Genomic DNA, 27,109 nt, shown 5'->3' with positions numbered 1-27,109 from the left:
TTTAATTTATTGCTAACAGTTTTAAAAGAAAAAGAGAAAAAGCTTTCCTCAGGCTCTTCAAGGGAGGAGCTTTGGAGGTGGGGAGAGGCAGCTACTTGAAGTGTAAAAAAGTTTTTTTTGGGCCACCCGGTCTGCTGGTTTATGCAGAGCCATTTTTTGGTCTGTTTGTTAAAAAAAAAAAAGCAGGGGGCAGCTCCTTCGTGTCTTTGTTTTCTTTGTGATCAGCTGGTTTTTTTTTCCCCGATGTCTGTCTGAGAAATTCCGCCGCTGTTCCGTCTGTCAGTGGCGGGGTCTTGGTGCGAGTGGGGTGTGTCGGTACTGCACCGCTGGGGAGAACCAGGGTGCAGGAGCCAGAAAATCATTGGTGCCGCCGATGGGGGGGGGGGGGGGGTCCGATACCGGTATTTTGGCGGGGGTTGCGTCCCCCACCCGGTGCCGATTTCGGCAGGAAACGCCGCCATCTTGGATGTCTCGCCACCTGCTTTCCTCTGGCTCCTATGACTGCTGGGCCTGTATCTGCTTCGCAAACACCCATTTTGCCAGCGGGGGAAGGAGGGTTTCCTCCTGAATTCGTAGTGTAGATGTACCAGGCATTTCTCCTGCACAAAGCTGTGCCTATGGACACTCCTGGGAGAAGATTTCTGGAGGGTACTTTTATAGCTAAAAAACAGTTTAGATTTCCTGAGGAGGCAGAGCAGGATTTTTCGTTTTCTCCTGATCAGGAAATGCAATCCTTAGATGAGGAGGTATGTTGTCCTGAGGAGCAGTTTGCTGAGGAGCTGGAGCAGACGGCAGAAGGTGAGGAATCTCTTCCTGTGGGATAAGATCCTTCGTTGGTAAGGATTTTTCATAAAGATGACCTTCAGGAGCTTATATCGCAGGTTTCTTCTACTTCCCGTTTTGATGATCAGGATCTTCAGATGTCAGAGCCCAGAAAGGTGGATTTGCTGGTCAAGGGTATTTGCAGAGCAGGTAAGTCCTTTCCTATGCATCAGGATATTAGAGATATTATTCAGGCTCAGTGGGAGGTTCCTGATTCTGCTTTTAGGCTTGCTAGATCTATGGTTAGGTTTTATCTGGTTCCTGATTCGGATAAAGATCTTTTGCCCCCCCCCCCCCCCCCCCCCCCCCCCCCCCCCCCCGGTAGTGGATGCGGTAGTTCCCACCGCTGTTACCAAGCGAAACACTGTCCCTGTGGATGGTGGTACGGCTCTGCGAGATACCCAGGATCGTCGTATTGAATCTTTGCTGAAGAATTCCTTTGATGTTTCTGCTCTGGCAGTGCAGGCTGCAGTTTGTGGGGCTTTGGTAGCGAGAGCTTGTTTCCGCTGGTCAGAAAGTGTTGGACCGTTCTTCAGATGATCTTTCAGCTATTGATAATGAGGTGGCAAAGCTGGAAATGGGTTCAGCTTTTTTGGCAGATGCTCTTTATGATTTGGTTCGGGCTTCTTCTAAGTCTATGGCCCTCTCTGTTGCGGCCCGTCGTACGCTTTGGCTGTGTGAATGGTCGGCAGAAGCGGCTTCTAAGTTCAAGCTTAGTAACCCCTTTAGGGGTTCTTCTGTTTGGAGAAGAATTAGACAAGCTGGTGCATAGCCTGGTTGAGGCTAAAGTTCCAAGGTTGCCGGAGGATCGTCCTAGAGGGTCTGGTCATGGCAATTTCTCTGGTCGTGGTAGGAGCTGTGATTTTCGTCGTTTTCGGCCAGGCAGAGTTTTTCAGGGGCAGCGCTTCAGATTTCTCCAAAGGACTCAGGCCTTTTGAGGAGGTCGTGGGGGGGGGGGGGGGTGGTGAGAGGCAGGGGGGTTCCTTATCCTCCTCTTCCCGTCCTCAACAATGAAGGTTTGCGGGCCCAGCCTCTAGTTGAAGTGGGTGCTCGGCACAATTTCGAGAGAGGTGGGCCCAGATTACTTTGGACCAGTGGGTATTAGAGGTTATTCGAGAAGTGTACACATTAGCGTTTGCTCATCCTTTGTCGGATGCCTTCCTAGAATCTCTTTGCCGTTCTCACATCAAGGCCGGTGATGTCAGAGATACTCTCAGCAGACTTCTGGGCTTAAGGTTCCCACTCTACTTAAGGACTGCTTTGCTACATCCCACAAGTCTCTGGATTCATCTGCTGCTGACACTAATGAAAAATTGTCTTGCCTGATGATTTTTCTTCCTTTAGGTGCAGCAGATGAATCCAGAGGCCTACCCCGTTTTTTCTTGCTATTCCTATCAGTTAGTTTTCTCTGTTGGACCGTGTTGCTGCATTTTTACATTTTAGATGGACTGTTGTCGGTTTACGTGTTTGCAGTTCTTGGTTTAACACACTTCCCTGTGGAGAAGGATAAAAGTTATAGTTCTGTTTTCTTCATCTTTGTTATGAGAAATATTGACTGACCAAGGAACATTCTGTCTTATGAGACCCTTAGTTCAGCGCACTCTATCTCCACCTGCTGATAGATGGTCACAACTCACAAGTCTCTGGCTTGATCTTCTATGATTAAAGGAAAGAGAACTATCAGGTAGGATACAATTTTTTGTTACTCATAAATATGTATTTAGGTTTACAAATGAGGGATATGTATTATGGCTTTGATACGCTGCTTTTCGGTGATACAAAGCAAGCTTACATATATTATGTTTTGTCCGGGTTAGACATACAACAAAATACCCAGTGTACCTGAATGTAAGTCACCTTGAGCTACTACTGAAAAAGGTGTGAGCAAAATATAAATAAATAAAATAAACTCAAGATTAAACATTTTCTTCCCACTAACCTTAGTGGTTAGTGCAGCGGAATTTAATCCTGGGGAATTGGGTTCAATTCCTATTGCAGCTCCTTGTGACTCAGGGCAAGTCACTTAACCCTCCATTGCCCCAGATACAAACAAGTAGCTACGGTATATATACTACGTAAACCGCTTTGAATGGAGTTGCAAAAACCACAGAAAGGTGGTATATCAAGTTTAATTTCCCTTTCCCCTATCATTACAGTGCTGCATTTTTTTTAACATTGGTAGTAGCTCCCTTGAGAGACAAAGGAATTAGCAGCCAAGCACAAACGTTTTGGCTCTGATGCCCCTCCTGTACTGTATTAGAGAGTCTTCAAACCCATGTCTGTATGCAGATAAGAAATCCCCCCCCCCCTTTTTTTTTTTTTTTTTTTTTTAGTTCTGGTTCAGTTCCAGGTCCTGCCTTGCCAGAGATTAAAGATAATTATGGGAATGGCCATTAAGGAAAATTTTTGTAGGTTGAGCTGTACCATTCTAAACAAGGGGGTGTTCTTTTCTTGCCAGCAGATAGAAGTGAAGAAACTGATCATTTCCAGTGATATCATTGGTGTACGCTGCTGTGCTCATTGGGAAACAATATTTCTCTACTTCCCTGCAAACAGTTTGTTATTCAGGCTGGTGCTCTTGGTCCCTGGTCTAGTTCCCAGCAATGCAGGCCTTTACTTCGCAGCTTGGTTGAGACTAACGGGCTGCTCCCAGGTTACTAGATCCATGGACCAGACCTGGTTTGAGCATGGAGCACAGTTCTGTTGGCTTTAGTCATTGCTGGATAGCAACTGCTAGGCATGGCATTTGAGTTGGCCCCGTGGGGCCCTTCCTGAAGGGGTGCAAGTCCCTGTCATCCCCTCACTGCCCATGCACTATGGCTGTTTACCCCCTGGGCTCTCTTACAGCTCCCAGGCAAAATGAAATTCATTTTTTCTTTGTCTGAGTGAGCTGTATTCTCTTGTTCAGGGAATAAAACTAATTTCATTAAAAAAAAAAAAAAAGGCACACCTGGACAGCAGGGGGATGGCGGCCTGGGCCGCAAATGGCCCACATAGATGGGCAAGTCTACATGCGCTGGCCACATGGCCTGGAATGCTGACTGGCTGGTGCAGAACCTGCAGGAGCTGGGAACTGAGTGCAACTGCTGCCTCCTTGTGCATCTCCTTCAACAGACCATTTTTGACTTTAGAAATGGCCCCATTGGGGAGGGGAAGGCTGTCCAGATTTGGTCTGAGGCTCCCTGCCTGGAAGTATTGGGACCCATAGTCCAATGATTTTGGTGGGAGTGACAGCCATTTGGTCTGAGACTGGCTATCTGTCCTATGGAATCCTTGAAGCTCAGAATACATGCATTTTTTGACTTCCATGTTGCTAGGCCTTCTACTCAGCACTGAATACACTGCACATTGTATTAGACCTCCTTTTTTGAAGTATCAATTTAAAACCCCACCAAAAAAGCTGCTTGGAAGCATATATTTCAACTCTATCTGAAGTAGCCAGAGAATTTGGTGTACTCTAAAATGTTTGAATATATATGCTCATTGTGTCTAAAAGTGTTTCTCTGAGGACAACATGCTTCAATCTTCTCACAAGGGGTGATGCGAATCTATGTTGCCTGGCCCGGCATTTTGCCAAAGCTAAAAATAGTGCTTTGTGGAGCACAAGCCGCGCTCATCACTCATGTATGAGTGCCTTTCCTGCCTGTCGTGCGAACGCGGTCTCCTCAGTTCTCTTTTCCGCACGAGAAGGTGTGCTTTTTTTTGACACCTCTTCACTTGCCTGTTCCTTGAGAGCTTTTCAAGTGCCTTTAGGCAAATGTTTTTTCGTTTTTTCTTCTGCTTCCTTTATTTGGGCCTTTTTTTCCAACTCGTCCTTTAATTTCTTTAGTTTATTTTGCCCGGGTTTGTTTTCTTCTTTTTTTTTTTTTCAGTCGTCATTGGGCTGTTGTTAGGTTTCTTTCCCTTTCTTTTTTGAGAGCCTTTCCCTCCATTTGTAGGGCACAATCGAGTTGTTTAATTTTGGCTGATGAGGTTTCCCCGTCCTGTCCACAAAGACTCCCAGCAGCTTCAAGCTCTGTACCAGGTGGCAATCAGACTATCTTGAGAAAAGACACACACGTTCTTGGTGTCTTGCAGTGTCTTGGCCTGACTATAGCCCTGCTAACTGTGTTCTCTGTCTCCGCATGAAGAGGACCCAGTTTCCCGAGAGGCTCAGTGAGAGATTTTTGGAGCAAAATCCAGTCCTTTGAGGTCGGAGCCTCAGCATCAACATCGAGCATCGCTCGGGAGCATCAGTAAGAGACCCTTATACACTGGGAGCAGTGAGGCGTCGAGTGGGTCTCCACCTGTCTTGAGGCATCCTGCTGTGCAGGCTCCATCACCAACCTGACCTAGAGGAGCGTTGATGACGACTCTTAGGGTGAAGGCCAAGAAGCATTGTCATCGTCATCCTCACCATTGGGAGCTCTGGGATTTTGAAAGATTCGGCACCCGAGAAGCATCAGTACTGGGAGGATCGCTCTCCCGCCATACAGGAGGTGCCTATGCACCTGTCCTCTAAGCAGCCTAGATCCTGCTCCTGCATCGACCCCCAGCAGTTCTTCAACCTGCGCCTCAACTGGCACGCCAGCTTTTCCTGGTGTTGGCCCTCGATGAGCATATCTGGGCTTTGCTTCCAGAGCTGCTGGATGGCCTTATGCAGTGGTGTACATCAGTATCGGGGATAATTGCGCCTACCATTGCAGCCCTGGTGATGACTGCCACCCAAAGCCTGTACCCCCTTGATGTCGGTGGAGGAAGCTTTGCTGGAGTTGAGATAGGAGTCGGCTTCTCAATTCTGCTCTCAAGGGCACGGGTCCTCTGCATCGAGGCAGGTTCGGCCTTGGCAGTCCCAAAGGGAGATCCTGTCCGACACCGAGGAGGAGTGCTTAGGGTATTCAGAGGAAGATCCCAGATACTTTTCCTCAGATGAGTCTTATGGGATCCCTTCTGAGCTTTCTCCTCCACCTGAAAGGAAATGGTCTCTGCCGGAGAGCCTTTCTTTTCCATCTTTTATTAAGGAAATGGCTGATGCCATACCATTTCCTTTGGCAGTGGAGGATGAGCGCAGGGCTAAGATGCTCAAGGCCATGGACTACACATCTCCTAAGGAGTCTGTGACTGCCCCTCTCCACGAGGTACTCAAGGAAGTCCTTGTCAGGAACTGTGAGTCCCCTCTGTCGTTTCCTGTCGTGCCCAAGAAGATTGACACCCAGTATCGGATCCACAGTGACCTGGTTTTGTTAGGCCCAGGTACCTAACATTCTATGGTGGTGGAGTCTTTCTCTCAGAAGAGTCAGGGAGGAATACTACAGGACTATGCCTCAGCGGCTCCCAGGCGAGAAGCTAGAACCTGGATACTTATAGGAGGAAAATGTACAGGCTTCAAATGCTTCTCCTATATACAATCCTACCCAGCTCTCATGAGCGCCTACTGCGAAACTCGGTCCGACAGCTGTTGGACTTGGTGGATGCGCTCCCCTCCAGAGCAGGCAAGACTTTTCGCAGTTGGTCAAGCAGCAGAAGGTGTGTCAAGTCTTGGCCAGGGCACTTAAGGACTTTTGATGTGGCATGTAGGATCTCCGCTCAATTAAGCAATGCACAGACTCTCATGGCTCCGTGTTTCGGACTTGGAGACTTCTGTTTAACAGAGGGTGGTGAATGTCCCTTGCCAGGGGATACCCTTTTTGGAGAGAAGGTTGAGGAGGTTGCTGACCAAAAAACATACCGATACCCAGTATTTCTCCCTTCGGGCGCCTTCTGCATCCATCTCCTCATCTAGGAGGGTTTATGGCTAGCCAAGGAGTGGTCTCTACTACTATTCTGGGCGATGGTACACTCCAGCTCATTGGCCTACTCGGGCTCATCCCCGGTGCGCTCTTTCACGTCAATAGCGTGCGCCTAAGGCCCCTGCTGTTCCCCAGTCAAAGCAAGGGATGAGCTTTGACTGGCTCCAGCAGAGTATAGCTGCATTAAAATGTCCATCCTGGACAATTTGCTGGTCGGGGGAGGTTAAAATTTTTTCATCAAAGGTGACCACTTATAATCTCCAACCAGTGGGTTCTTCAAATAGTCCATCTCAGATATGACCTCAGTTGGCATCTCAAACTTCCAAATTGCCCACCGAGAGCTCATTCATTCAGCTCTAAGCACAGGCAGATACTTGCAGAGGAACTCTCCGCCCTTCTAAAGGCCCATGCGGTTGAACCCGTTCCACCATGGGAAGAAGAGCAGGGATTCTAGTCCAAGTACTTCCTTCTGCAAAAGAAAACGGGGGGGGGGGGGGGGGGGGGAGGGATGCGTCTCATCCCAGAGTTAAGGGCCCTGAGCAAATTTCTAGTCCAAGAAAAGTTCAGGATGGTTTTCCTGTGCACCATTCTCCCATTGATTCAGAAAAACGATTGCTATGCTCTCTGGACTTAAAGGACGCATATACTCTCATCTCGATACTTCCAGCCAACTGAAAGTATCTTCGATTTCAGCTGGGAACACATCATTTTTGGCCTCACGTCAGCTCCAAGTGTCTTCATTAAATGTCTAGTGTTAGTTGCAGCATTGCTATGGAGACTGGAAGTCCATGTGTTTCCGTATCTCAACATTTGGCTTGTGAAGAGAACCTCTGAGGACGGTGCTCGGGAGTCCATGCGGATGGCTATTCGGGTGCTAGCTACTAGGGTTCGTTTATGTTTCAACATTTTTTTCTTCATAACTGTACATTGAAAACACTTATTACAGTATGAGTGTCCAAGAAATAGAAGTGCAATTATGTACAATGTAAAGGCTGCATAATAAAGTCAGTCCACAGATGTTTACCATTGACTTATCCCCCTCCCTTTCCCTCTGTATTTTGAAGCCTACCGGGGTATCCGCACCTCTCCTAACCAGAAATGCATCAGATACCATTAACAGAATAATGTTCGTAACAAACTAGAAACAGTTAACTCTCTCATTCTACATCCCGTCCTAAAGTCTAGGGTTCGTTTTAAACCACCCCAAGTCCCATCTACATCCTGTCCAGCAATTGGAGTTCATAGAAGCCCTCCTCGACACACACAGGGTTCGAGCCTACCTCTTGGAGATGAGAGCGGACAATCTTGTCTTGCTAGCATCCGAGGTTCGTGCCTCTCAGCAGGTTGCAGTTCAACAGATGTTGAGATTGCTGGGCCACATGGCTTCCACAGTGTACGTTACACCCATGACACATCTTCACATGAGATCAACTCAGTGGACCTTAGCTTTGTGTTATCAAGCCACGGGGAGTCTACAAGATGTCATTCAAGCATCCCCAGAGCTTGTTTGCTGTCTTCAGTGGTGGACAGTTCAATCCAATTTGACTCTGGGACTTCCATTCCAAATTCTCAGCCACAAAAATTGCTGACGATGGATTCACATCTCCTGGGATAGAGAGCTCATGTAGATGAGCTTCACACTCGAGCTTGGTCCTCCCAGGAAACAAATCTTCAGATCAACCTCCTGGAGCTTTGAGTGATCTGGAATGCTCTAAAAGCTTTCAGGGATTGGCTGTCTTGTCAAATTGTTCTCATTCAAATGTATTACCCAACAAGCAGGGGGGCACCGGATCATGCCTTCTGTGTAAGGAGGGCCGTCCGGATGTGGTATTGGGCTCGCTAACATGGCATGTTCCTTCAAGCCACTTATCTGGTGGGCACAAACATCCTGACCGACAGGCTGAGCAGGATAATGCAACTGCACGAGTGGTCTCTCAATATGGGCATAGCGCACAAGATCTTCCGAGCCACTCAGATCAACCACAAGGTCCTGCAGTTCTGTTCCAGGCGTCAGGCCCATGACAGACTAGCATCAGATGCCTTCCTCCTCGATTGGGGGACAGGTCTTCTGTATGCATATCCTCCGATACTTCTAGTGGGAAAGACTTTGTTGAAACTTGAGCAAAAACACGAAAACCGTGATTCTGATTGTGCCGTACTGTCTGCGGCAGATACGATTCCCTCTTCTGGAATTATCCGAAGAACCATGGAGATTTGAGTGTTTTCTGACCTCATCACACAGAATGAGGGGTCACTTCTACATCCCAACCTCTGGTCTCTGGCTCTCACAGCTTGGATGTTGAGAACCTAGAATTCATTTCCTTGGATCTTTCGGGGGGTGTCTCCCAGGTCTTGCTGGCTTCCAGGAAAGATTCTATTAAGAGGTGTTACTCTTTTAAATGAAGGAGGCTTGCAGCCTGGTGTGAGAGCAAGGCCTCACTTGCCTTATACAAACCCTGCTTGAATACCTTCTACACTTATCAGAGTCTGATCTCAAGACCCACTCCATAAGGGTTCACCTTAGTGTAATATAGTGCTTAACGGCATGTAGAAGGTAAGACCCATCTCTAGACAGTCTTTAAGTTTGCTTTATGAGAAGTTTAATGTTGTCAAAGCCCCCCTGTCAGACCTCCACCAGTGTCATGGGATCTCAAAGTTGTTCTCACCCAGCTGATGAAAGTTCCTTTTGAGCCACTGAATTCCTGCCATCTGAAGTACTTGACCTGGAAGGTCATTTTCTTGGTGGCTGTTACTTCAGCTTGTAGGGTCAGTGAGCTTCAGGCCTTAGTAGTGGATGTACCTTATATAAAGTTTCATCATAACAGAGTAGTCCTCCGCATACACCCGAAGTTCCTGCCGAAGGTGGTGTCGGAGTTCTATCTGAACCAGTCGATTTGTCTTCCCAGCATTCTTTCCCCGACCTCATGCCCATCCTGGCAAAAGCAGGTTTGCACACCTTGGATTACAAGAGAGCATTGGCCTACTGCATGGAGCAGACAAGGCCCCATAGACAGTCCGCCCAGCTTTTTTTTTTTTCTTTCCCAACAAGATGGGTGTCACCATCGGGAAACACACGATTTGAATTTGGCTGGCAGATTGCATTTTCTGCACATGCCCAGACTGGGCTGGCTTTGTAGGGTGATGTCACGGCTCATGTCAGTCATGGCTGCGTCGGTAGCCCACTTGAGATCAGCCTCCATTGAAAAAATTTGCAAGGCTGCGATGTGGTCTTCAGTCCACACATTCATATCACACTACTGCCTTGAGCAGGATACCCAATGCGACAGGTTGGTTTGAGTAGTCAGTGTTGCAGAATTTGTTTGAGGCCAAGAATCCAACTACATCTTCCTAGGCCTGTTTTATTCTTTTCCAGGCTGCACCCTCTAACAGATTAACCTGAAACTATATACAATCTGATTATGTCCTCGCCTTTGCAAGGCCCAGTTGACCAGTGTTTGTTCTTTAGCATCCCTCTGGACCAGTTCAGAATGTGACTGATTGATTGTGCACACCTTCCAGCAGGTGAGCCTGAGACCTCTGACTCTAGGGAGAGCCAATAGAGCCCCTGCCAGCTAAAGACAGATCCAGTATTCTAGGGCTTCAGCAGGTGGAAGGTGGTGAGCCCTTCAGTCTCATTCCTGTTTGTTTCTAGTTCTCTTTTTTCTATCCTGTATATCCTAGGGTTGAAGATTAACAAAGGTTTGTCTTAAACGTTTTATCTCTTCTGTGCATCAGAGGTATTTGCCTGTTCTTAGAGACTGAGGCCTGTGGGGGTCTTTAGCAGCCTCAGGGATGCAACACTTGGCTGGCTGTGTCGCTCCCTACATGTCCTCCCTAATGTCACAATGGTGCATTGCTAATAATTATATTTGCTTCAGTCTCTTCGGTAGAAGAGTTGTGTAGGTAGGAGAGGCAGCCGCTTAAGCCCCCCCCCCCCCTACATAAATACGCGCGTTCAGCTGTTTCTTAGCGCCGCAGCAGTTAAAAAAAAAAACAAAAAAAAAACCAAAACAACAAAAACCTCCCAAACTAAGCTGCGCCGGTTACACTCGGCGTCTTGGCATAGAAGTTCCGCCACTGTGCTGTGTCAGCGGCAGGGTCTGGGAGGAAGCAAATATTGCAACGCTGTAGAGATCTCACCAGAGGCAGGTGCAGCTCCTTGAATTTCATCGGTGCCGACATGGGGGGGAGGGGTTCAGATTTGGGTATTGGTAGAGACAAGCAGTCGGCGTTGGTCTTGGTGGGAAGCGCTGCCATCTTGTCTTGTTCGTCTGGTTCAGCAAACCAGCCTGCTTTTATGCCCGTTATTCCAGCTTTGCAGCCTACAAGGAGTCCTGTTTTGCCTGCGGGGTCAGAAGGGAGTTTTCCTCCTGAATCCATCGTGCAAATGTGTAAGGCCTTCCTTCTATAAAAATCAACCCCTACCCCCCCCCCCCCCAAGCCCCTTTCAGAAAGCCTGTGGAAGGTAATTTGGTCGCTGATAAGCGACCTAGGCAGTTCTGGAATCTGGAGGAGGACATTCTGATCCAGACCAGAATTTTGCCCTCTCTTGGAGCCAGAATTTTTCAGTGAAGACAGGTTGCTGCTGATTTTTGTTCAGATGGATATGGTGCAGAGGCTCTTCTCCCAGGGGAGGACCCTTCGGTGGTGAGAATATTTCACAAGGAGGATTTACAGGATCTATGGTTTCAACTACTTTGCGTTTTGAGCAACAGGAATCCCCTGCTGTAGAGGGTTGAACATTTGACCTCCTCGTGAAGGGTGTTCGAAGGCCAGGTAGACTTTTCCTATGCACCAGGATAATAGGGACATTATTCAGGCACAGTGGGATGTGCCAGATTCCTTTCTTCATCCCACTAAGTCTGATTCGTCCGGTTCCGGACTCTGACAAATCTCTTCTGAAGTCGCCGGTTGTGCTTGCTGTCATCTCCACAGTTACTAAAAGGAATATGGTTCCTGTAGACTGAGGCAACGGCTCTCAAGGATGGTCAGGATCATCATATAGAGTCTTTGTTAAAGAGTAGTTTTGATGTCTCTGGGAGCTCAGGGTGTCTATTTGCAGTTGCTTGGTATCTATAGCTTTCTTTCGTTGGTTTGAGAAGGTCCTGGATAGATCTTCGGATGATCTGTCTGTTTTATAGATCCTGAAGTGGCTAAGATTGAGAGAGGTTCAGCTTTTGGCGGACGCTTAGTATGATTTGTTGAGAGCCTCTGCTATGGCTTTAAGTGTAGGTGCACGTAGGTCTCTTTTGGCTATGGGGTTGGTCAGGTGGATGTGGCTTCTAAGTCTAAGCTCAGTAGGTTTCCCCTTAGGGGTTCTCTCTTGATTGGCGATGAGCTTATACTAAGGTACTGCCTGAGGATAGGCCTGGAGTGTTTGGACGCGGTATCTTCTCGAGCCAAGGTCAAAGCCATGATTTTCAATGCTTTAGACCAGGTAGAGTGTTTCCGGTCCTGCGGTCCCAGTTTTTTCAGAGGAATCTTTTTTTTTTTTTTTTGTGGAAATCGATGAGAGGGTAGAGAAGCAGTTTCTCTTTTCCATCTTCTACTCATCCTATACAGTGAAGGTTTTCAGACCCAGCCTCTGATTCCTGTTGGAGCTCATTTAGTGCTTTTTTTTTTTTTATTGGAAGTGGAACCAGATTACCTGAGATCAGTGGGTTTCTAGAGGTTATTCGAGAAGGTGTTTCTTGCCTCAAGGGTGATGGTGGTCAGGGATATGCTGCAAAAGGCTTCTCAATCTTCAGGAAATTGTCCAGTTTCCCTCTTCAGAGTTCAAGTAAGGGGGTCGTATTAATTTGTTGTTTTAAAGAAATGGGGTCGTTCAGACCGATCCTAGATCTCAAAGCGGTCCATAAAGTCGCTCAGTGTCTACTTTTCATATGGAGACTGTTCGGGTTGGTCATATTGGCTGTTTGGGCCAGAGAGTTTTTGACTGTGTTAGATCTAACAGAGGCCTATTTGCGATTCCTACTTGGACCACACATCAATGTTTTCTGCTCTTTGCAGTGTTGGGCATGCATTATCAGTTTTGGGCGCTGCCGTTCGGTCTGGCGACTGGCCCTTGCACATTTACCAAGGTTATGGTGGTAGTGGCAGCGACAATCAGAGCAGAGGGAATCCTCGTTCATCATTACCTGGGCAATTGGCTGATCAGAACAAAGTTGTATCAGGAGAGTGTACAAGTCACGGCCCGAGCGGTCAGCTTCTTGCAATCCCTTGGTTTTGTTAGTCAATTCGTGGAAAAGTTGTTTGCAGCCTTGCCAGTCACTGCATTATCTGGGGGTGTGCTTCAACGCTCAGCAGGGTCGGGTTCTTCTTCCCCCGTCCTAAATCCTCAAGTTGCATTCTCAGATTCGACTGTTGTTGTAGACCCCGGTACCATGTGCAAAGGATTATGTTCAGGTGTTGGGATCCATGGTGGCAATGATAGAGGCAGTACTTTGGGCAAGAGCACACTTGAGACCTCTGCAAAAGTCACTGGTTTTAAGGTGGTTGCCGCAGAGGGGATTCTCAGCACAGGTGTGACGCAGTCTCTGTTGGTGGCTTTAAGTCGACCTATCCAAGGGAATACCTCTGGATCTGCTGTGATGGATAGTAGTCATGACAGATGCCAGCCTCAAGGGCTGGGGAGCTCATTGTGAAGGGCAGTGTGTACAAGGTCTTGGGCCTGTATCAATCAGCAAGGAGGGACGGGGAGTCGTCAGTTGGAACAGGAAATAGTGCAGCTCATGAACTGGGGCGGAATTACATCTGGTCGCTCTATCGGCGGCTCACGTAACTGGTGCAGAGAATGTTCAGACAGACTGTCTCAGTCAAAACACTCTGTATCCCAGAGAGTGGGCTCTCAGTGAGGTGGTGTTTCAAGCAGTGGTAGAGTGCTGGGGACTTGCGATAATAGATCTTTTTGCTTCCGCCTCTCAGTGCGAAACTGCCACTTTGCTTCAGTCACTGAAAGGATCTCAAAGCGCAGGGAGTAAGTGCGCTTCTTCAGCCTTGCCGGCAGGTCTTCTTTATTCATTTCCCCCATGGCCTCTTATATGGTGTCTACTTCAGAAAGATCGAGACGCACAGGGGCCAAGTAATCCAGGCCTTGGTACGCCGATCTTTGGTTCCTTCTAGTCAGCTCTCCTCTCAGGTTTCAGGAGACTCTCTAGGTCTCCTGGTGCAGGGCCTGATGTCTCATCCAGACCCGGCTCGATTGTGTGTTACGGCTTGGCTCCTGAGCGGGCGTGGCTAACAGAGAGGTTACTTGCAAGCATGGTTGCCACGATGCTTTGGTCAAGGTGTCGGTCTGTGTCTCATATCAGAACTTGAAGGATTTTTGAAGCGTGGTGTGCTGATTGAACATCTCTCCCTATCGTGTGTCAGTGGTGCAGATTTTGGAATTTTTATGGTGAGGTTGTGACAAAGATCTGGCACTGGCCTCGCTTAAAGTACAAATTGCTGCCTTATCCTGTTTCAGGGCTTTGTTCAGGGGAAGGCTCTAGCTACCCGTTCAGAGATGTTACTTGGTTTTTACGTGGAGTGAACCTCATATGTCCTCCCTTCCCAGTCGCACATTTTCCTGTGGGATTTTAATTTGGTTCTCTCAGATCTCGCAAAGTCTCTGTTTGAGCCTTTGACTTCCTGTACTTTAAAGGATTTGACTCTTATGGCAGTATTTGGTGATTTGCATAAAGGGTTTGCAGCTTCTTGCTTAAAGGGTTTGCGGCTTCTAAACCTACTATATCTCGATGGGTTAAGGAGATAATAGCTTCTGCTTATGTTCTCGTGGGGAAAAAACCTATACATGAGGGGGTAAAGGTGCACGCTACCAGAGGACAGGTGGCATCATGGGCGTTGCGTTTTCTGTACCGTCCTTTAGAAATTTTTAAGGCGGCAACTTGGTCTTGTTTACATTCCTTTTGAAAACATTACAGATTGGATGTACAGAGTTGTCAGGATGCAGTTTTTGGTATGAAGGTTCTCACACTGGTTTACTTGGTTCCCTTCCGTGACCGTACTGCTTTGTTACTTCTGATCAGTCACATTCTGGGCCAGTCCAGAGGGAAGCTAAGGAAGAAGAAATTAGTTTTTAGCTTCTGATTTGCTTTCCTTTAGACCCTCTGGACTGGCTCAGATCCTCCCTCGGATTATCCTGTCTGTTTACTCTTCTTCTGAAAGCGTGGTTTTTATTTGAACTGTTTGTAAGTTTGCGGTTGTATTGTTATTAAGAAGGGGGGAAAAAAAAAAGGATAGTGTGATCTACACATATTTGCATATTCAATGGGCACATTAAATAAGAGGCAAGTGCTGTTAGCGTAGTGCCTATGGCTGCTCAGGCTCACTGATTGCACCGAAGGTATTTCTGCTCTTTTCTTTTTCTGCTCTTTTCTTCTGCTTTGTTACAATAACACTGGATCTGCCTCTAGCTGGCAGGGGCTCTGATTGCCTCTCCCTAGAGTCAGAGTTCTCATTCTCCACCTGCTGGAAGGTGTGCACAACCCATCAGTCACATTCTGGGCTTGTCCGGAGGGACTAAAGGAAAGCAAATTAGTAGGTAAGAACTAATTTCGCCTTGTTTTGGGTGCGTCTGGATGCTAGGGATTCCCCCACTTGTGAGAAGATTGAAGCCTGCTTGGCCTTGGAGAAAGTGAAGGCTTCATATTCTCACAATCTCTCACTGCCCCTTGGAGTTGTCTCCTTGTTATTTTTACTTAATTTTTTGTTTTAGTGTTAAACTGAGACTGTGTTGCTCGAGGGGCGGGAAGGCACTCACACATGAGTGTTGGAGCGTGGCTTGCGCTCCACAAAGTTCTATTTTAGCTTTGGCAAGATGCTGGACTGGGCGATGCGGTTTGGTGTCACCCACTTGTGAGAATATGAACCTGCTGTCCCTCGGAGAATACCTGCTACAGGTAAGTATCTTCACTTTTCTTGTCTAACCCGGGTCATCTTATTACACTTTTTTTTATCCCCCCAGAACTCCTCGTCCAGTTGTTCTTGAGCCAACGGAGCAATTTGATGATGAGGATGGGCTACCTGAAAAACTCATGCAGAAGACGCAACAATACCATAAGTATGTTTGCTTTGCTATACATTTGTATTTCATTCTGTTGACTCTTTGATAATTGAAAAAACTGGTAGCATGTAGAACTTGGGCAGGGAATAAGTGCATACCAGGTCATTATTTTTATACTAATGGTGCACATAAAGTTTTGTGTTGATAACCTTGTTTAGTGCTCCTAGCTGTCTTTGCTTTAGCCATTAACTGAAAAATGTAATAGTGAAATACCAGTGTTTTGCTTGTTTGTCAGTTAGCACATGCTTTGTTTGTGATAGCCTCATATGCACTGCTTATGGCTTTGATTTCTGCTGCCTCAATGTAAACAAATCTGTCGTTTCTTTCTTTACAACATCCGTAAATCCGCCCCTTTCTTTCCGAGCACTCTACCAAAACCCTCATCCACACCCTTGTCACCTCTCGTTTAGACTACTGCAATCTGCTTTTTGCTGGCCTCCCACTTAGTCATCTCTCCCCTCTCCAGTCGGTTCAAAACTCTGCTGCCCATCTCATCTTCCGCCAGGGTCGCTTTACTCATACTACCCCTCTCCTCAAGAGCCTTCACTGGCTCCCTATCCGTTTTCGCATCCTGTTCAAACTTCTTCTACTAACCTATAAATTTACTCATTCTGCTGCTCCCCAGTATCTCTCCACACTCGTCCTTCCCTACACCCATTCCCGTGCACTCCGCTCCATGGATAAATCCTTCTTATCTGTTCCCTTCTCCACTACTGCCAACTCCAGACTTCGCGCCTTCTGTCTCGCTGCACCCTACGCCTGGAATAAACTTCCTGAGCCCCTACGTCTTGCCCCATCCTTGGCCACCTTTAAATCTAGACTGAAAGCCCACCTTTAACAGTGCTTTTGACTCGTAACCACTCGCTTCCACCTACCCTCCTCTCTTCCTTCCCGTTCACATTAATTGATTTGATTTGCTTACTTTATTTATTTTTTGTCTATTAGATTGTAAGCTCTTTGAGCAGGGACTGTCTTTCTTCTATGTTTGTGCAGCACTGCGTATGCCTTGTAGCGCTATAGAAATGCTAAATAGTAGTAGTAGTAGTGAAACAGTGCTGCTGGCATTCCATGAAATGTTCAGACATGCATAGCCTTACCTAAATAGCAGTAGTTATTCTTAACATGATAAACATCATATTGGCCTCATTGTTTCGGACAGGTCATTGCTCCTGTCCTAATTATAGGTAGCAGAATGAGGGTGTTTCTCGGACCATGACCCATGAATATTTTTCCCAACACACTACCAGCAAATAGAAAGCTTTGGGGTAGGACAGGAAATTGGATTATTTGGTCCCTACATCCACAGGGTGTAATCCTCTAGGGCAGTGGATTATTTGGCCCCCCTCCATCCATAGAGCGTAATCCCTAGGGCAGTGGTTCTCAAATGTGTCGTGGGGGACCACCAGCCAGTTGTATTTTCAGGATATCCCTAATAAATATGCACATATAACTTGAATCAGTATTCAATGTAGTTACATACATCAATGCTCATATACTCCAAGTAACTACCAATGTTTGTTTAGTGATTATTTCACAGCGCTTTATTTATTACAATTCAAATATCAAATATCCAAAGTGTTTGTTTAAAACCAGTTTCCTTAGCATATGCAGCAGATGAATCCAAGAACTGGTGGGTTGTGTCCAGCAGGTGGAGATAGAGATTACAAACTGAAGGCAGTGATATCAGACAGCCAGCTCCTCCTTCACCTCAATACATCTCTATTTCCAGCTGGTGGTGGATGGCTCTTCAGCAGCTCCTGGATGTGTCTGTTGGGGATACTCCGGAGTCCTGTGGACCAGTTGAGTTTAGGGGTGTCTGGCTGATGGTGCTGACTTTGAGAGCTCCTTTGCCTTCATTCCATGTTTAAAAAAATAAACAAAAAAACCCCCAGAAGAAACAGAAGATTTCTGACAGGACCGGGCAGTACAGGGTTTCCCTGTCTTAGGGCAGTGTTTTCAGTCTGTGTACCGGTTAGGTAGCAGACTGCTGCGTCGGTGGGACTCTGTTTCTTCTCCGGAGACATCTGCTGTTCGGTGAGTCCCTGCCTTTCTTTTCGGCATGGGGGTACCGTGCTTTAGTATGGGTGATGCTAGCGTTTGAAAGCTGTTCCTGCTGCAGTGATGAGCTGCCAGCGCTTATTTCAGATGCCCTACAGGTCCTTTCTATTGAAGAGCCTGACAGTGGCACGGCCTCCTCTGTGAATCCTAGGATGGCTAGTACCAAAAAGCCTGCTCGAGCCTTTCCTTTGCATGACTCCATCCAAGAGCTTATTTCCGCTCAGTGGGCTGACCCCGAGGGACCTTTGAAAGTTTCCAGGGCTATGGGGCAATTATACCCTCTGAGTGAGGAGCATATGGCTCACTTTGCAATGCCTAAAGTGGATGCCCTAGTCACAGCTGTGACAAAGAGAACTACCCTCCCTGTTGACGGAGGTGTTGCCCCTGAAGGATATTCAAGACCGTAGACTGGAATCAGCACTTAAACAGTCATTTGAAATTGCAGGTCTCACTATTCGGGCGTCTGCATGCAGCTGTTATGCTGCTAGAGCCTGCCTGGCTTGGTTGCAACAGGCAGTGGAACAGCCCGGTGATGGAGCGGAGCCCTTTTCAGATGTGGCTCCGCGGATGGAGTCGGCCTGGTCCTTTCTTGCTGACGCCCTTTATAATATTGTCAGAACTTCGGCTAAACACATGGCAGTAGCAGTGGCGGCTCGCCGTCTTCTTTGGCTACGGCATTGGGCAGCGGACATGGCCTCTAAGCAAAGGTTGGTGAAGTTGCCCTTTCAAGGCCTTCTCCTGTTTGGTGAGGAGTTGGAGAAAATTGTGAAGGGCCTGGGTGAGCCTAAACCCCAGCGCTTGCTCGAAGATAGGCCTAGACCTTCCTCTAAGGGTGCGACGGTCCACTCCTCTTACAGACTTCGCTTCCGTGAAGCTCGAAGGTACTGCCTGGGGCGTTCTGCTGGGTTCACTTCTCGTGCCCGTTTTCAGCAGAGGAACTCTGTTCGCTCGGACAAACGTTCCACAGCCAGTGGCTCAAGGCCTGGAGTTCCGGGGCGACCCTCTCAATGATGGTGCGCCGGCCTTCTCCTCGAGTCCTGTCATCGGAGGACGTCTTTCCCTCTTTGCCGAGGAGTGGGCCAACATTTCCTCAGATCAGTGGGTCTTGGACCTGATCAGAGACGGTTACAGAATAGAATTCGACGCCCCTGTAAGAGACGTGTTTGTAGAGTCCCGATGCGGTTCTGCCACCAAACGGGCGGCGGTAGAGGAGACTTTGCAAGGTCTGATTCAGATAGGGGCCGTGTCCCCGGTACCTCCCGCCGAACACGGCTGCGGCCGCTACTCCATCTACTTTGTGGTGCCGCGAAAAGGAGGGTTTTTTCGCCCTATTCTGGACTTAAAAGAATTAAACAAGTCCCTGAGAGTGCGGCATTTTCACATGGAAACCCTGTGCTCCGTCATTGCTGCGGTACAGCCAGAATTTCTCACGTCTGTGGACCTGAAAGAAGCTTACTTACACATACCAATTTGGCCCCCGCTCCAGAAGTTTCTGAGGTTTGCGGTGTTGGGAAAAGATTTCCAGTTCCGGGCCTTGCCTTTTGGCCTCGCCACAGCTCCCCGAACCTTTTCGAAGGTAATGGTGGTAGTAGCTGCTTTGCTCAGGCGAGAAGGTATCGGGGTTCACCTGTACCTAGACGACTGGCTCATCAGAGCAGACTCTGTAACAGAGAGCTATCAAGCTACAGCCAGAGTGGTCTCAGTACTTCAATCTCTAGGCTGAGTCGTCAATATGGCCAAAAGTCACCTGATCCCCTCGCAATCTCTAGAATATTTGGGGGCCAGGTTCGACACAGACTCGAGCTATGTATACCTACCCGAGCTAAGGCGGTGCAAGCTTCAGAATCAGGTCCGTCTGCTCCTGAGGATGCCCCGCCTGCGAGCTTGGGACATTGTCCAGCTGCTGGGATCGATGACAGCCACATTGGAAGTGGTGCCCTGGGCGAGAGCGCACCTGAGACCTCTACAGTATTCCCTACTTCAAAGATGGTCTCCAGTTTCTCTGGATTATCAATTCAGACTTTCTTGGCTCCCTGCGGCCCGACTCAGCATGGAGTGGTGGCTCTCAGACAGCATGCTGCGGCGAGGAATGCCGCTGGCGCTCCCTGATTGGTGTCTAGTGGTGACAGATGCCAGCCTGAAGGGCTGGGGCGCACATTGCAAGGGGAAGCATGCCCAGGGTCTATGGACATCCGAGGAGTCGGAGTGGTCCATCAACCGCCTGGAGTTGAAAGCGGTGTTTTCAGGCGCTTCTGGCCTTTCAAGTGACCCTGGAAGGATTGGCTGTCAGAGTGATGTCGGACAACACGACAGCAGTGGCCTACATAAATCGACAAGGCGGCACTCAGTGCAGAGCACTGGCTGCGCAGGCCGAACAGATTTGCCACTGGGCCGAGCTGCATCTTCAGTTTCTGTCGGCAGCTCACATTGCAGGTCAGAGCAATGTGCAAGCCGATTATCTAAGCAGGCATCAGATCGATCCAGCAGAATGGGAACTAGCAGACGAAGTATTCCTGCAGGTATGTGCCAAATGGGGCAAGCCCGTGGTGGATGTTACGGCGACAAGTTCAAATGCGAAAGTCCCGTGCTGCTTCAGCAAATGGAGAGATCCTCGCTCGGCAGGGTTGGATGCCTTGACTCAGTCCTGGCCTCCGGGCCTACTATATGCGTTCCCTCCGTGGCCCTTGATAGGGCGCGTGCTCCTGTGGATTCGGTTGCACCCAGGAGAAGTGGTCCTCATCGCCCCGGATTGGCCCAGGAGGCCTTGGTATGCGGACCTCCTACAGATGCTAGTGGAGGCTCCCCTTCCTTTACCTCTGGTACCGAACCTGTTGTCACAGGGCCCGGTAGCCATGGAGGACGCCTGCTGCTTTGGTCTTATGGCATGGCGATTGAGAGGGCGCAATTGAGGGACAAAGGTTATTCAAACACAGTCATTTCCACTCTCCTGCAAGCCTGCAAGCGTTCCACTTCCGTGGCTTATGCCAGGATTTGGCGCCAGTTTGAGTCTTGGTGTGTTTCAAAAGCGATCACACCCATGCGGACTCCTGTCTCGCCGATTCTGGACTTTTTGCAGGATGGTGTAATTATAGGCTTGGCCTATAATTCCCTGCGGGTGCAAGTGGCAGCGTTGGCCTCCCTTCGTGGTAAGGTTGAAGGCGTGTCTTTAGCTGGTCATCCAGATGTGGCACGGTTTCTTAGTGGGGTGCTTCGGCTCCGGCCTTCCGTGCGAGCACCCTGTCCAGCTTGGAGCCTGGGGCTAGTTTTGAAGGTCCTGCAGGCTTCTCCTTTTGAGCCGCTTCGGCGAGCATCGGAGAAAGATTTGACACTAAAGACCGTTTTTCTTGTGGCCATTACTTCAGTGAGACGGGTGTCAGAGCTCCAGGCGCTGTCCTGTAGAGACCCATTTCTACAATTCTCAGAGTCCAGGGTCACTGTTCGGACCCTGCCTTCCTTCATGCCTAAGGTGGTTTCAGTGTTTCACCTAAACCAACCTATTTTCTTGCCCTCCTTTGATAATGAGGAGTTTCCAGAATCTTTTGGGCAGTTGCACGTGTTGGATGTGCGCAGGACTCTGCTGCAGTATTTGCGAGTTACTATCTCTTTCAGGATCTATGATCATCTGTTTGTTTTGCTATCAGGTCCTCGCAGAGGGTTTCCAGCATCTAAAGCCACTATTGCACGCTGGCTCAAAGAAACTATCTTTTCAGCTTATCTGCTTGCCGGCCGGTCTCCGCCTGTAGCCTTTAAGGCGCATTCTACCAGAGCGATTTCTTCCTCTTGGGCCAAAACTGGAGCACTCTCTCGTCAAGAGATATGCAGTGCAGCAACATGGGCTTCTAAGCTCTCTTTTGCCCGACATTACAGGCTGGATGTGGCTGCTAGGAGGGATGCGCGTTTTGGAGTACAAGTGCTAGCGCGTGGTGTGACCTGTTCCCACCCTATATAGGGATTGCTTTGTTACATCCCATACGTAATGGCTTCATCTGCTTGATGACGAGGAAGGGAAAATTAGGTTCTTACCTTGGTAATTTTCTTTCCTTTAGGCATAGCAGATGAAGCCATGAGCCCTCCCTGTATGATTGTCTGTATGCTGTGAATCTGTTTCGGGTTCTGTTCTTGTTTCCTGAAGTTCCTTCCTTGGGAGAAAGTTGGAAAACGGTCTTCAGGATTCATGTTCACTTATAGGAGGATGAGTCCATTCCCTCCAGTTTGTTTTGGAGGATGAGTTTATTCCCTCCAGGAGGTTGCGTGTATCCCCTCCAGTTATACAATAAGGAGGACGAGTTTATTCCCTCCAGGAGGATGTGTTCATTCTCTCCTTTTTGAGTTCATACCCTTGTTAAGGGGCCATCGTTCGCTGTGAGGAAAGTTCATGTTATTCCCATTGCGGTTTGCCATACTGAAGAGGCAGTGGAGCTGGCTGGCCATGAGGCACTGTGAAAAGTTGAGTGCTATCTCCCCCTGCTGGTTGATGGACACAACCCATACGTAATGGCTTCATCTGCTATGACTAAAGGAAAGAAATTGCCAAGGTAAGAACCTAATTTTCCCTTCCTTCCTTTCTTCCTAAGTTCTTGTCTTGGTTTCACTTGTCTCAGTTGGTGGTTTTGCCTGTTCTTTAGGATTAGAGAATCAGCGTCGCTTGAAGTGTCTTGATGTCAGGAGAGTTCTGAAGCATTATTTGAAGTCTTTCGGAGGATTTTCGTAGGGCAGATTGAGGGTTTGCGCAAACATTCATGGCTTCTAAGCCTACTATTTCTAGTTGGCTTAAAGAAAGGATAGCTTCTGCTTATCTTCTGTCAGGAAAGCCTATGCCTGAGGGGGTATAGGGACACTCTACTAGAGGACAGGCGGCATCATGTGTAGAGTGTTTTCTGGTGCCACCTTTGGACATTTGTAAGGTGGCAACTTGGTCTTTACATTCTTTTTCAAAGCATTATAGTTTGGATGTACAAAGGTTCTTACGTGGGGTTACTTGGATCCCTCTGATGATCATACTTCTTTGTTACTTCCCATCAGTCACGTTCTGGGCCAGTCCGGAGGGATGCTAAGGAATGAGAAATTAGTTCTTGCCTGCTAGTTTGCTTTTCTTTAGTCCCTCCGGACTGGCCCAGATCCCTCCCTCAGCTTATCCTGCGTTTTGTGCTGCTATTCTGACAGTTTTTTTTTCTCTTGGAGCTGTATTGTACATTTGCTGTTGAAATGTTGTTAACAAAAAAAAAAAAAAAAGAAGAAAAGAATTGCTCTGCATAGAGTGGCATGACCTATGTGCACTTTCAGTATGAGGCATGTGCTTTATGTTAGTGAAGTGCCAGTGGCTTCTCAGGCTCGTGGATGCACAAACAGTATTTCTGCTGTTTTCCTTCTGCTTTATTACGATAATACTGGATCTTTCTCTAGCTGGCAAGAGCTCTTATTGGCTCTCTCTAGAGTCACAGTTCTCAGTCTCCACCTGCTTGAAGGCATGCATAACCCATCAGTCACATTCTGGGCCTGTCTGAGGGGACTAAATGAAAGCAAATTAGCAGGTAAGAACTAGTTTCTCCTTTATTTTATTTTCTGAAAGAAGAGGCTTATTTTGTCGTCTTGATCTAAAGGGAGTGAATACTTGTCTCAGTCTAGCACTTTGATATGGAAATGCTTTTAGTGGTGGTTGCCTCGTTTTGTCCTGACCTTGACTTCTGGGTGCAACCCTATCTGGACAGTTGGCTAATTTGGGTCCATTCGGAGGTCAGGGTGGTCACTTCAGGTCATCTCCCTTCTTGAGGGCCTGGACTTCGTGTTGAATTGTTTGAAGAGTCATCTGCTTCCTACCTAAGTCCTGGAATATCTGGGAGTTAATTTCAACATGGCTCAAGTGAAAGGGTAGCAAACTACAGGTGCAGAAATGCAGGCTGTGTGAGCTGCCAACTCTCAGGGTTTGGGATTACCTTCAACTCTGGGATTACCTTCAACTCTTTGACTCCATGCCGATGATTCTGGAGGTGGTGCCTTGGGTAAAAGTGGACATGTGATTTCTGCAGCCAGCTCTCTTATCCAAGTGGATCCTGGTTTCATAAGAATTTGAGTGTTCTCTGTCTGCCAAGTCTGGACTTGTGGAACAGTCCTGTTCACCTCTGGGGGGGTTTCGCTGGACTCTCCGCACTTAATTCTATGAAGGTTCAGCTAGTGATTATTTGTGGGTTATAATTGAGATATTGATGCATTCTTCAAGAAAATATGTGTACATATAATACACAACAAATTATTTCAGAATTCAAACAGACTGCAGTAACATTCAATTCAGATGGTAATAAAAAACAGCAAGGTTTTCAACATCTTTCTAAATAAGCTATAATTTTCCAATTGCTTAATGAGCAGAGTTAACGTATTCCAATAAGTTGCAGCTTAATAGGAAAAGATGCTTTAAGGGTACTAAAAGCCTTCACCAGTGGCTCTCTTAAGGCTTTGGGTTTTTCCCTGGTGGTGTTTTCTAAAGAGGAATGCCCATCTAACTGTCCCCTCCCCTGTCTGACCTTCCTTTCCCGCTTGGTACTTGAATCTGGTGCTCCATGTACTTGTGGGTGTTCTATTTGAGCCACTGAGAGTGGTGCTCAAGTATGTGGTCTTGATGATGGGTGCTTCAGGCTCTGTCCTGCCAGGACCCTTATCTCTCATTTTTGGAGGACTCTGTGTCTATTCGTACAGTTCCATCTTTACTCTCTGAAGGTGATCTTTCATGAACATTTGTGCCTTCTCCATGGTCCATGGAAGGGCCAATTGGCATCAAAGGCTTCTGTTTCATGCTGAATAAAGATGATTATTAAGGCCACCTTTATTTGCGGAGGCAAGCATGTTCCCTTGGTTCTGTGTGTGATCTCCACTCGTGTTCTGACGACGTTCTGGGCCAAAGTCGGAATGGTTTCAAAGGATAACATCTGCTGAGCAATGACCAGGTGTTATGCCACCCAGTAAGGTTCTTTTTGGATATATCCCACTTGTGCAGACTGATGTAGCTGGATGCTAAGGAAGGTGAAATTTAGTCATACCTGTTTTCCTTTAGGTCTATTACACCAGTCTGCAACCTGCTGTGGAATAATTTGGTTTGTGGGACTCTTTTTTTTTTTTTTTTTTTTTTGTTTTTGTTGCTTCTCTCTCATGTGGTGTTCATTCAGTTTCCTGTATTGGTTGATTAAAATAAATGTTGTAGTGGTTAGATGAGGCATTGATGTGATATTTTGGACCTTTCTCTGCTTTTAGTAGGGGTGTACCGAGATTTCCAAAGAATACCAAACTTATATACTGGAGCGGGTCACCGAATGAAAGAAATCTTGTTTTCCTCAGTGATAGTGATAGTGCAGTGGAGTAGCTGCACTCAGTGAGGTATGATTTGTGGTTACAGGCACTCAGGAGCTGTTTGTTATGCTTGACCAGCTGTTGCATCTGCCTACTCTGCTGGGAGCAAAGTCAGGACCAGGAGCACTAGCTTGAACAACTTGCCTTTGTAGAGAAATAATGAATTGTTCCAGTGCAGCCCTCCTTATACAAGTGATGTGTCTGGAAAAGATAAGTTTCTCTACTTCCATCTGCTGGCAGGAAGAGAGAACACCCACTTGTTATGGATGAAACAGCCTGACCAAAGGAAAGGACATTAACAGGCATGACTGAATTTCACCATATAGTTTCTTTAAAGCACTCTCTTAGTTTAGCAGGAAAGACAGAGGCAGTGTTACTGCAATAGCAGAACCATTAAGTACAGTTCGGACTGAAAGAGAAAACGGAAAGAGTATGGCATACACACATTTATTTATTTATTTTTTTTGGGGGGGGGGGGGGGGGGGGGGGAACCACATCCAGTGAGGATTCGTTCCTCCACCTACATCAGGGTACAACAAAATGTATCAAAACATTAAAAGAAAAATCAGAACTAAACAGGCTTAATCACAATTTCAAAAATTTTAAAATAAAAATGAAACAAAAGTAACCACAACTCAATGCATAAAACTCATATGCGTCCGTCTTCCGCCTAGGGACCGACACTCACCTGCTCGCTGCTGGTACCAGTGGGGCCCGGGGCTGCCACGGATGGCCGGCCTTCGCGCAGGTCCTCCGGTGGCCGGCTATCGCCGGCCAATTGGGGGAAACAGCTATTGCCTTCAGTCCGGCCACAGAGGATCGCCGGTTGTTCTCGCCTTGTTCCCGCCGATAGCCGGCTTTCACTTCCGGGATGGAACCCCTGCAACATGGCGCCAGCGGAGGATAGCCGCATCTCTTCCGGTTGCGGGATCAAGCAGGGGAAGCGGTGACTAGCGTCACCTCGGATTCGTTACGTGAAGGCTCAACCGAGGAAGCACCAGCTGGGGTCCCGCGCTAATGAGAAGGCCTACTAAGGAGCACCACCTCCTCCTAGCCAGTGCTTCGGCTTCTCGTTCCTGAGAGCTCCGCATCGTTGGATGGAACTCTGTACCTTGCTATCTGCTATTGCCTGCTTTGACCTCTACTGACTCTTCTGGACCGCTGCCTGCTTTGACCATTGCCTGTTACTGACTCTTCTGGACTGCTGCCTGCCTTGACCAACTTCCAGGGAATGGCGGCCTTCCCAGGCAAAGAGTGGGGGTGGGTCGGCTGTCCTCTGGAGAAGGAGGGGTTCACTCCGCCGTCTCCGGCCGGATCCAAGGGCTCACACCAGCGAAGCTGCTCATCCTTGGCGGAGCAAGACAGTAAGCCGAAGCCATGAGCTCGCCGACTCCACCTGACTTGAGGGACTTGGCGAGGATCCTGCAGCAGGAGCAAATGATGCCCTCTCAGGGCCCTTCCAGAATGTGTGTTCACAGCTCAACTCCAGGCAAGCCCAGGCGCAGGCTCCACCAGCGGGTCTCCGCGTGAGTACCACATTTGCGGGTCCCCGCTTTCCTGAGCCTAGCCGGTTCAACGGGACCCCAGAGAACTGCCGATGCAATCTCTACTTCGAGATGCAACCAGAGGCCTTCGTCTCAGACCGAACGAAGGTCTCCTATGTGATCTCCCTACTCACCAGGTCGGCCTTGACCTGGGCTTCACCCCTCTGTGAACAGCGGGACCCTATGCTCAGGACTTTGAGGAATTCCAGCGCCGATTCCTGGAAGACCGTCCTCGGAACTCCTGCGGATTCAGCAGGGGTCCGGGACCGTGGGCAAATACGCCGTGCGGTTCCGCACCCTAGCCTCAGAGCTGCGGTGGAACTCTGAGGCCCTGTCTGCGATATTCTGGCAGGGACTGTAGGGCCGCATCAAGACGAACCGGCCGGCCGGGACCTTCCCCCTACCTTGGATGCTTTGATTACGCTCTGTACCCGGATCGATACGCGCTTCGGGAGAGGGCCGTGAACGGGCACGAACAGCCAAGCGAATGCGGGGCCTGGGCCGCGGCCACGAAG

The 27,109-nt window shown here is 48.2% G+C and overlaps 1 protein-coding gene across 1 annotated transcript in view; it reads left to right on the top strand.

Annotated features, from left to right (window-relative positions):
• The window catches only part of PSPC1 (paraspeckle component 1), a 243,843-nt gene that overhangs the window by 19,616 nt on the left and 197,118 nt on the right, over positions 1 to 27,109 (top strand). The window contains exon 3 of the mRNA XM_030200285.1: positions 15,556 to 15,651. Coding sequence (XP_030056145.1) covers positions 15,556 to 15,651 — 96 coding nt within the window. The remainder of the gene's footprint in view (positions 1 to 15,555; positions 15,652 to 27,109) is intronic.

The sequence above is a fragment of the Microcaecilia unicolor genome, chromosome 4, assembly GCF_901765095.1.
Source record: "Microcaecilia unicolor chromosome 4, aMicUni1.1, whole genome shotgun sequence".
Taxonomy (NCBI): Eukaryota; Metazoa; Chordata; class Amphibia; order Gymnophiona; family Siphonopidae; genus Microcaecilia; species Microcaecilia unicolor.
The sequence above is the reverse complement of the archived record's forward strand: the minus strand, read 5'-3'. Positions and strand labels throughout refer to the sequence as shown.